The 9,761-nt window shown below is 45.4% G+C and overlaps 1 protein-coding gene across 5 annotated transcripts in view; it reads right to left on the bottom strand.

The window, feature by feature from the left end:
* Window positions 1-378: 378 nt before the first annotated feature.
* The window catches only part of LY9 (lymphocyte antigen 9), a 31,773-nt gene continuing 22,390 nt past the window's right edge, over window positions 379-9,761 (bottom strand). For all 5 annotated transcript variants that reach the window (XM_072814998.1, XM_072815001.1, XM_072814999.1 and 2 more), the window contains 4 exons: window positions 9,477-9,539; window positions 5,421-5,695; window positions 4,976-5,047; window positions 379-1,093 (listed from right to left, as the gene is read on the bottom strand). In XM_072814998.1, the coding sequence (XP_072671099.1) occupies window positions 1,025-1,093; window positions 4,976-5,047; window positions 5,421-5,695; window positions 9,477-9,539 (479 nt within the window). In that variant the 3' untranslated portion in view covers window positions 379-1,024. The remainder of the gene's footprint in view (window positions 1,094-4,975; window positions 5,048-5,420; window positions 5,696-9,476; window positions 9,540-9,761) is intronic.

The following is a 9,761-nucleotide window of genomic DNA, read 5'->3' as shown; positions in this document are numbered from 1 at the left end:
CCAGGCCATTCAGTCTCATGGCAGATAGTCACAGCTTGCACTTGCTCATGCCCTGCCTGGTCCCTCTCCCCTGGGGGCTGCTTGGCTATCTCCTGGAGACAAGTGAGGACAGACCACATGAGGAGAGAAGTTCTTTGGGGGTAAATAAGGGAAGCTTATATGGAAGAGGCATTTTAAGCATTTAAAAATACATCAAAAGAGTGATACACATATATGGTTAAAAGCAGAAATGCAGACTACAAAAAAGTATGCAGTAAAAACAACAACCCAGTACAGTCCCTGGAGGCAGCCACTAATACATATTTTGTATTTCCTTTCGGAAATTTTGTATAACTATATAAATATATATATGTATATATATGTATATATATATGTGTATATATATTCACATTTCTTCTTTATTCAACTGGTAGCATGTGATACACACTGCCCTGGAGTTTGTTCTTTCCATTCTTAGAGCTCATTCCATATTAGCAGGTACTCATCTTTCCTGTCTTTACAAAAGCAGCAGGGCTTGCTGTCGCATGGGTACACTATCATGCATTTAGCCGGATTCCTACTAAATGGACTGTTAGGTTATTTCTGTCCTCTTATTTTAAAAGGTATTGCAGTGGACATGATTTTACATAGATCTTTGTGTCCGTGAGTGAGAATGTCTGTTCGATTCGTTTTAGCAGATGTTTAGAAGATGGTGTGAAGGTCTAGGATCCTTGCAACAACACTGGACCAGTCTTGGCAGAGCTCTGAGTGGTGTGTATCTGAATTGGGAAACTGTATGAGCATTCTTGGAGACAGATGGAGCGGGGACGTCTTGAAGGCCGGGGACTCCAAGATGGAACCTGTGTCTGATTTATTAATGGGCTCAGGAAGTCATAGGGGTAGCAGGAAGGGGGTGGGTCAGATCCGGGCATTGTAGAGACACTGAAGGCAATTCTGAAGTGTTTCTGTCTCTAGGAACTCCAGGCCCCATACTGTCCAGCAGCCTCTCCAACTACAGGGGTAGAAGCAGCAGTTGCTTTTCTTTTCAGGTGAAATTTTCATAGGTAGGGATTTCAGGAGATTCAGGATCATTCTGTTGTGGTGGTGGCACCACCTGTGAGCCAAGAGACATAAGAATATGGTTAATAAAGGCTGGGAGGCTCTAGCATCTGGTGAGAGAGGAAGGTCAGCCTGGGCTAAGACTGGTCCACGCTGTAGGAGTCAGGTCATATGGACTGATCTAGGGGTGGGACAATCCATCAAGCTGATGGCAGGCATTTACGGAGAATCTCCTTTTTTTTTTTTTTTTAATAAAGATTTTATTTATTTATTCATGAGAGACACAGAAAGAGAGGCAGAGACACAGGCAGAGGGAGGAGAGGCAGGCTCCATGCAGGGAGCCCAATGCGAGACTTGATCCCGGGAATCCGGGATCAGGCCCTGAGCCAAAGGCAGATGCTCAACCGTTGAGCAACCTGAGCATCCCAGTGGAGAATCTCCTAATGGCTAGGCTCTCTGTAAGGAAGATAGAGGGAGGTTTAGTATAGCAAGTCAAGGGATTACAAAACTGACAATAAAAGGGCTTGCTCTCAAAGCCTTTTATATTACATATAGATCATAAATATATATAAATAAAAAATATATTATATTTATTTATTTGAAAGAGAGCACAAGCAGGGGGAGAGGCAGAGGGGAAACCAGGCTCCCCATTGAGCTGGGAGCTGAATGCGGGGCTCGATCCCAGGACTCCAGAATCATAACCTGAGCCAAAGGCAGAGGCTTAACAGACTGGGCCACCCAGACGTCGAGACAAACATCTATATAAAGATATTTCAGGTGGTAGAAGTTATGTATCCAAGTGATGCATCCAGGCCCAAACCCTTAGGCCCTCGTGTTCCCAGGGTCCTGAGGATTTGCTGTTCAGGGAAGGCCCTGAGGAGCAGCTGAGATGTGAGCTGACGCAGGGAGGAGAGGAGACAGAGTGTCAGTAGTAGCTTGGGAATAGCATAAACCTTTGAGATGTCGTGTGTCAGAAAATAATAGCTAAAGTGGGTGTGTGGATTTCCTGAGCAAGTGGGCAATGATGGCCTTAAGGGATCCAGAATCAGGATTCGTGGTCCTGAAAATTCTGAAGGCAAGGGATACATACTGTCAAGACCTTTGGCTGGGGAAACGCACTGATTTCCACCTAGACTGTGAGTGAGGGTGGTTGCAGGGATCTGGAGTTCCTGGGGTGGTGTGGGAACCGTGCAGGACTAACCAGACCAGAGGTGACTCGAGGCCATTCTGAAACTCGGATGTCCGTGACTCTACGATTGACCAGTATTGGCCCAAACACAAAGAGCCAGGTCAGAGTAGAAAACAGCTTTGGGAATATAGTGAAAAGCGTAGATGTGGTGTCAAGGCCTCAGGTGAAGTACCTTACAGGCTAAGCAGAGGCCACATTCCACAGGACAGGACATGAGGTAGATGATGGTTGAGCTGAGCTGCATATCTGTACAAACATTTCCTGAGCAAATTCTATCCATCTTTTACGGTCCAATCCAAATTATTATTTTTTTTATGAAGCCTTTCCTGTCTACTTCAGTGCAGTGTGCACTGATGTCCCCCTACTTCCAATGTCTGGAAAACCTTTGGGAACGCACACCTAACAAGTAGTATGTAGTATGTGTTTTTATTTCCCTCCCAGGTGATTGAATTGGTTCCACTTTTCCTCCACTGAAAGCCAGATAAGGTAACAGGCCTTCGAGGTTGAGGATGGTGCCTTAAACATATATCTGAATCCCCAAAGCACTCAGCCTTGTTCTGGGCAAACAAAAGGTGTTCAATAAATATCTATTGATTGATTCATTAGTCACAGGGAAGCAGTAGAAATGAACAACTTCGAGAGGTTTTCTTTTTTAAGATCTTGTTTGGGGGCGCCAGGGTGGCTCACTCAGTTGGGCATCTGACTTTTGATTCTGGCTCACGTTAGGATCTTAGGGTCGTGAGATCAAGCCCTGTGTCCAGCTCCACACTCAGAAGGGCGTCTGCTTGAGATTCGCCCTCTCGCTCTGTCCCTCTCCACCTCTAAAATAAGTAAATAAATATTTAAAAAAAATCTTGTTTGAACACCTTAAAACAAGGATGAAAAACAAAGAGGGAATTCTGGGGGAGATTTGAAAATAAAAGTATATATGAGCCCATGTTTTCAGGGAAGTGAAAGAGAACAGGCAGCTAGATTCAGATCAAGGTTAATTATTTAAGATTATTCAGGATCCCGGTGCATGGAGCCTGCTTCTCCCTCTGCCTGTGTCTCTGCCTCTCTCTCTCTCACTGTGTGCCTATCATAAATAAAAAAAAAAAAAAAAAAAAAAAAAAAAAAGATTATTCAGGATTGGGGACGCCTGGGTAGCTCAGCGGTTGACGGTTGAGCATCTGCCTTCAGCTCAGGGCAAGATCCTGGGTCTGGGATCGAGTCCTTCATCGGGGTCCCTGCGTGGAGCCTGCTTCTCCCTCTGCCTGTGTCTCTGCAGAGACATACTCTCTCTCTGTCTCTCATGAATAAATAAATAAAATCTTAAAAAAAAAGATTATTCAGGATTGTTTTAAAAGTCTTTGTGGTATTTATTTTTATTTATTTATTGAAGATTTCATTTATTTATTCATGAGAGACACAGACACAGGCAGAGGGAGAAGCAGGCTACATGCAGGGAGCCCGATGTGGAACTCGATCCCAGGACCCCGGGATCACACCCTGGGCCCAAGGCAGATGCTCAACCACTGAGCCACCCAGGTGCCTTCCTTGTGGTTTTTAATACCGAAAGCCCAACTACTATTTGTGTGACCTTTGGCAAAATTAGCTTCTGCGAATCTTAGCTTCTTTGGCTGGAAAATGTGGGTGACAACACATTTATAGAGGTGTCCTAAGGATCCCATGAGAATATGTTTGTTAATGTTTTATGAACGTGATGTAAAAGTTATTTTTATTATTTAATAGTAAATTCTACCATTAAGGGATCTTTTAACACCAAAATAAAACCAATGTATTGTAGTTAATAGCACATTTTCAAAAAAATCTTGACATTGGACTATTGGCTAATTTCTTTCTTTCTTTCTTTCTTTCTTTCTTTCTTTCTTTCTTTCTTTCTTTCTTTCTTTCTTTCTTTTCTTTCTTTCTTTCTTTCTTTCTTTCTTCTTTCTCTTTCTTTCTTTCTTTCTTTCTTTCTTTCTTTCTTTCTTTCTTTCATCTTTCTTTTTTTTAAAGATTTTATTCATTTATTCATGACAGACAGAGAGAGAGAGAGGCAGAGACACAGGCAGAGGGAGAAGCAGGCAGAGGGAGAAGCAGGCTCCATGCAGGAGTCTGACGTGGGACTTGATCCCGGGTCTCCAGGATCACACCCCAGGCTGAAGGCGGTACTAAACCGCTGGACCACCGGGGCTGCTCTATTAGCTAATTTCTAATTGTTTTGGGAAATTACCATTTTGGTGGATTAAGATTAGGTTTAGAAGTAGATTTAGAAATACACATAAATCATACAGTATTTGTGTTTACAGCTTCTCATTCTGGTCAGTGTTAAGAATAACCAATATAAAACATTATTAAATTAATTCGAAATGTCCAGCCTTTGACCAAACAGATGTGAATCAGAAATATTTGTTCAAGCGTCTCTGTTGGGACGCCTGCGTGACTCAGCAGTTGAGCGTCTGCCTTTGGCTCACAGCGTGACCCTGGGGTCTCGGGATCGAGTTCCTCATAGGGCTCCCCACAGGGAGCCTGCTTCTCCCTCTGCCTGTGTCTCTGCCTCTCTCTCTGTGTCTCTCATGAATAAATAAATAAAATCTTAAAAAAAAAAAAAAAGCATCTCTGTTGACCATGGAGTATGTCAAGGGGGTGCATACTGGATAGAACTTACGCTACTTTGCCATGGGGGTGTAGGACTTTCAATTAAAATGGTCTGCACAATAATTCCTTGTTTTAGGAGCCTTGGGATACAGAGAAAATTGTTCTCACCTTTTGAGGTGTCTGTATAGAGCTGTAGATTGTGGCTGAATTCTCTTTCTGCTGAGGAACCGAGGTCTTTCCCTGTAACAGACCAACATCAGACTACCCATAATCACCATATGAGAAATTTCTGGAGTTTACCCTTCAGCCCTTAAGGAGAGGGGACACTGTACCAGGTTCAGGTCTTAGACGATGGTGGCTGCCTTAGTGCAATGGGGACAGTGCTTCTGTTTGCTGAACACCTCCCTTATTAGTGGCCCAAGATTTGGAGCTGAGGACGAGCTCCTTCACTTCAAGGGACCCCAAGGTTTGGTAAACACGGATAGAGCCACAGTTATCTGCCCATGTGCTGCTGGTCCTGGCCCCCAGTCTGGAGGCACTAGTCATCCAGGATATTGGATGGTTCTAGAAGTGGAGGAGGAGGAGGGAACGTATACTAATCAAAAAAGCTCACCCGAGAGTTGAGGAATACTTGCGTATACAGCGTGCTGTTTTGGGCCACAGACGCAGGCACCATGCGTTCCGGAGTGACGAGATCATACTCTGCTTGCCCCTCAGATGCTGAGTCAAATTCAGTGTCCTCCTGGTTGACCAAGGCATACTTTTGGTGTCTTCCAGCCTTGGGTGTGTCAGTCCTTTCCTGGTCCTCCTCACTTGTTTCACTGCCGTCGGAGGTGGACCTAGTCTGTTGCTTGGCAGGCTGAGGGAGCGTGTCCAACTCCTGATACCCTTGGGAGAGCATATTGCACAATGTGCGGCCAGTGGTGAGTTTCAAACGCATTGTGCAGGCTGGGTAAAAAGTGTGGCAGCCCCCACCTCTTTCTTGTTTTGTGCAAGGATCCAAGCTGCACTGACTTCTACCCCAGGTGAAGCCTAAGGAACTGGAGGAGAGGTTGTTCTGTCTCCCCACAGGGGATTCTATTCCACTCTTTCCTCCTTTTTTAAAAAGATTTTATTTATTTATTCATGAGAGAGAGAGAGAGAGGCAGAGACACAGGCCGAGGGAGAAGCAGGCTCCCTGTGGGGAGCCAGGTGTGGGACTTGTTCCCAGAACCCCGGGATCACAACCTGAGCCAAAGGCAGATGCTCAACCCCTGAGCCACCCAGGTGCCCCCCTTCCTCCTTTGAAGCATTCACTCATTTTCACTTGGTAAACATGCATGGGGTATGGCACGGGATGAACCCAGCAACTCTCTGTGAGCCCAACTGGCTCTGTTGGATAAGCCATCCTAAGTGCTGTGATGTGTACTCTGGGAAAGCACAAACGTCATTAGACCTGCTCTTGAAGGAGGATGCTGTCCTGCTGGGGGTCAGATCCATACAGAAATCAATGAATGCAAGCCCAGCTCTGGTAAGGGTGCATGAAAAGAGTGAGGAAAATGTGAGGACACGGGCTCTGGTTAGGAAGCAGAGAAGAACTGATGAAGGTGGTGGGATAGAGATGGGCCTTGATGGAGGGGCAAGATTTTGATGAGGGACGGATTATTCTTGGTTGAAGAAGCACCACGATTAAGGGCAGGTGTGAAACCCTCTCTTTTGGGAAAAGATGGCATTCAAGATATTTAACAACTGCAATGGCTGGGTGTAGGACAATCAGAAGTGAGTGTCGGTTTTGAACAACTGGTTGGCACACTAGGTGCATGTCTACCTGCCTACACTCTATTTCTGAGTGTAGAAATAATGGTTCACATTTACCAAGTGCCTAGTATGTGTCAGACACCATTCTAAACACTTTTCATTAATAAGCTTTTTCAATCTGGATGAAACCCTGTAAAACAAAAACTATATTTTTTGCAGATGAGGAAACTGTAGCACATAAGGTTTAAATATTTGCCCGAGTAAGTGGTAGGGTCAGGATTTGAATGCTCGGGAAACTTCGCACTGATTTTTTTTTCCCCTGATGTTCTTAACTACTCCTCCTAATAGCTCCCTACGGGCTTTGTGTAGGAAAAAAGTAGGTAAAGGGTGGTCTGACTAAATCCTGAGTGATAATATAACAGTAATTACCACCTATTGAGTGCACACTGTTGTCGCTGACCCACTCAGTACTCACAGCAACCCTAAGAAGTGGGTGCACTTATTTTGCAAGGTAGGGAAACTGATGCGTCGAGACTGAATTGCCCAAGATCACTAATGAGCAGAATCAGGATTCGAACACAAGACTGTCTGATCTCAGAACACATACACCCGGCCCTTAGGTTTTATTGCTTTTTGAGTAACAGACAAAGTCCACAAGGAGCTATTGGTGGTTTTAGAGCAGTCAGAGTTGAGCTTTGCAAAGTGATGAGCAGAAGGGATAGAAAAGAGAAACTCTGGAGAAGGAATGGCCAGTTAGAAACTATTATACTATTTTAGGGAGGAAGTAACAAGGAATGAGAGTGTCTGGTAATGAGGACTGGTTAAATAAATTAAGGCACATCTGTAGGATGGAATAAATGGGAGTCAGTCTTACATATATTAATATTACTAGGATATTCTGTTAAGGTAAAAAAGCAAGGTTCAGAAAAATGCTATAGATCGTTCCCATATGTGTAATTAAAAGAACGTCACCTACACACACACACACACACACACACACACACACACACACATTACACATTCACAAATATATCTAATGCCTATCAATGCATTAAAGACCCCAAAAGGATTTAGAAACACATTTTTTAAAAAAAGATCTTACTTATTTATTCATGAGAGACACACACACACACACACAGAGAGAGAGAGAGAGAGAGAGAGACAAGCAGAGGGAGAAGCAGGCTCCATGCAGGGAGCCTGACGGGGGACTCAATCCCAGGACCCCGGGATCAGGCCCTGGACTGAAGGCGGCACTAAACCGCTGAGCCACCCGGGCTGCCCTGAAAGGAGACTTAATTGTATACCATGTGAATATATGACTTTTCAATTAAAAAAAAAACTATTCAATAAACAAAAATTTTGTGACACAATGAACCTCGGTAGTGAAAGAAGATCTAGAGAAGAGGAGACTATGGGACGCCTGGGTGGCTCAGCGGGTCAGCATTGCCTTTGGCTCAGGTCATGGTCCTGGAGACCTGGGATCGAGTCCCATGTGGGGTTCCCTGTAGGGAGCCTGCTTCTCCCTCTGCCTGTGTCTCTGCCTCTCTGTTTCTCATGAATAAATAAATAAAATCTTAGAAAAAATAAATAGAGAAGAGGAGACTAGGAGGTTAAGGAGGCAGACCTTCGGAGCCGAGGAAAGGCACCGGGAGGGAGGAAGAGCAGGGGTGACAGTGGTGTCTCAGCACTTCTTTACCCCTCCTTCTGTGCCCAGGGCACCAAGGAGCAAGAGTGTGGGCTGGGGGAGGCCAGGGTCTGCCCTGCCAGCTGTGAGGAGGGAGCTGGTGGGAAGCTCCCCACTTAGCCTCATTCTCACTTTTTGATTCCTTTCTCCTGGCTACACTTTCCCATCGGAAAAGCCTACACTGTTGGATTAGTTGAGCTGCTGGCCTCCCACCCAGGCCCTCCTCCTGTTCCATCTCCTTGGGGTATCTCCTCCGTGAGAGGTTACATGGGTGTTTTTAAAGCAGAGTCTGTCCGAATGGGTGGAATTTGGGGATTCCTTAGAACTTCAGAGCTTAGAGTTCAGGGTGGCAACTGAGGACATTGAGTGATGGGAAGGGGAGGTGGTTAAGATGCAGGCAGCTCCGCTCACCACTCCAACACCCATCAAGATAGCTCCACTTCTATACACTTTGTGCTATTGGGGTGTTGCACAGTATTTTGTTTGAAGAAAGCATTCCTTAGGTTTTTCAAAAATTGGAAAATCAGGGCACCCTGGTGGCTCAGGGGTTGAGTGTGTCTGCCTTTGGCAAAGGTCATGACCCCGGGGTCCCGGGATCGAGTCCCACATCAGGCTCCCTACAGCCAGCCTCCTTCTCCCTCTGCCTGTGTCTCTGCCTTTCTCTCTGTGCCTCTCATGAATAAATAAGCAAAACCTTAAAAAAAAAAAAAAAAAAAAACAACTGGAAAATCACTCCCTCAGTGATGTTCTTGGGTAAAAGACGTCCTAGATAGTCTCATGGGTCTTAATTCTAATTAGGTTTTAGTTTTGTTCCTGCCACAGATTTTACCATTCTATCTGGCCTTTATTTCTCCCTTCTCAGAGTAAGGCAACTATCTCCGTCTTCATCAGAGGCCACATTCAAGGGATCATGATCAGTACTGGGGGAACCCTAAAGACCCCAGAGGACAGCTGCCTCCCTGGCTCTGGTTACCATCTTTCCAGGGTTCATCCTGGTTGTGGTTTCTGTTCCCCAAACCACGTTCCTTCTCTAAACCACATTGATAATCAAACTTTAACAGGCATGTGATTTACCTTGAGATGCAGACTAGAGCTCATTATGTGGGGAGGTGCCCACGATTTGCATTTCTAACAAGCTCCTGGGGGATGCTCCGGTTGCTGGTTGGTAGACCACACTGAACAAATAGCCAGGCTTTGGAGCTTCCATCTGGCCCAGAGACCCCACAGCCTGTGTCACTGTGATTTTACCTGGTTCCTCCACTGGGGTTTCAGCTTGGCTGGGGCAGGAGGTTGGGGCTGAACCTGACAAACCTAAGAAGAGAAGGTTTATCAATAGGGCTGTGAGGAGAGAGGCGGCGGATTCTGAGTGTCAAACAGACAAAGCCAAGGAAAAGGCTTTAGGGAGGAGGTGAACCCTGGAGTGAGTAGGTGCGCACAGGAAAGGGTGAACAGAATCCTAAGGTCATCTTCAGCTGAGGAGCCTCCTGTCGGCCGTCTGCACCCCCGTGGTAGCCACCCATCAGATTGGTTTGC

This window comes from Canis lupus, chromosome 38 (genome assembly GCF_048164855.1).
Source record: "Canis lupus baileyi chromosome 38, mCanLup2.hap1, whole genome shotgun sequence".
Taxonomy (NCBI): Eukaryota; Metazoa; Chordata; class Mammalia; order Carnivora; family Canidae; genus Canis; species Canis lupus.
The sequence above is the reverse complement of the archived record's forward strand: the minus strand, read 5'-3'. Positions and strand labels throughout refer to the sequence as shown.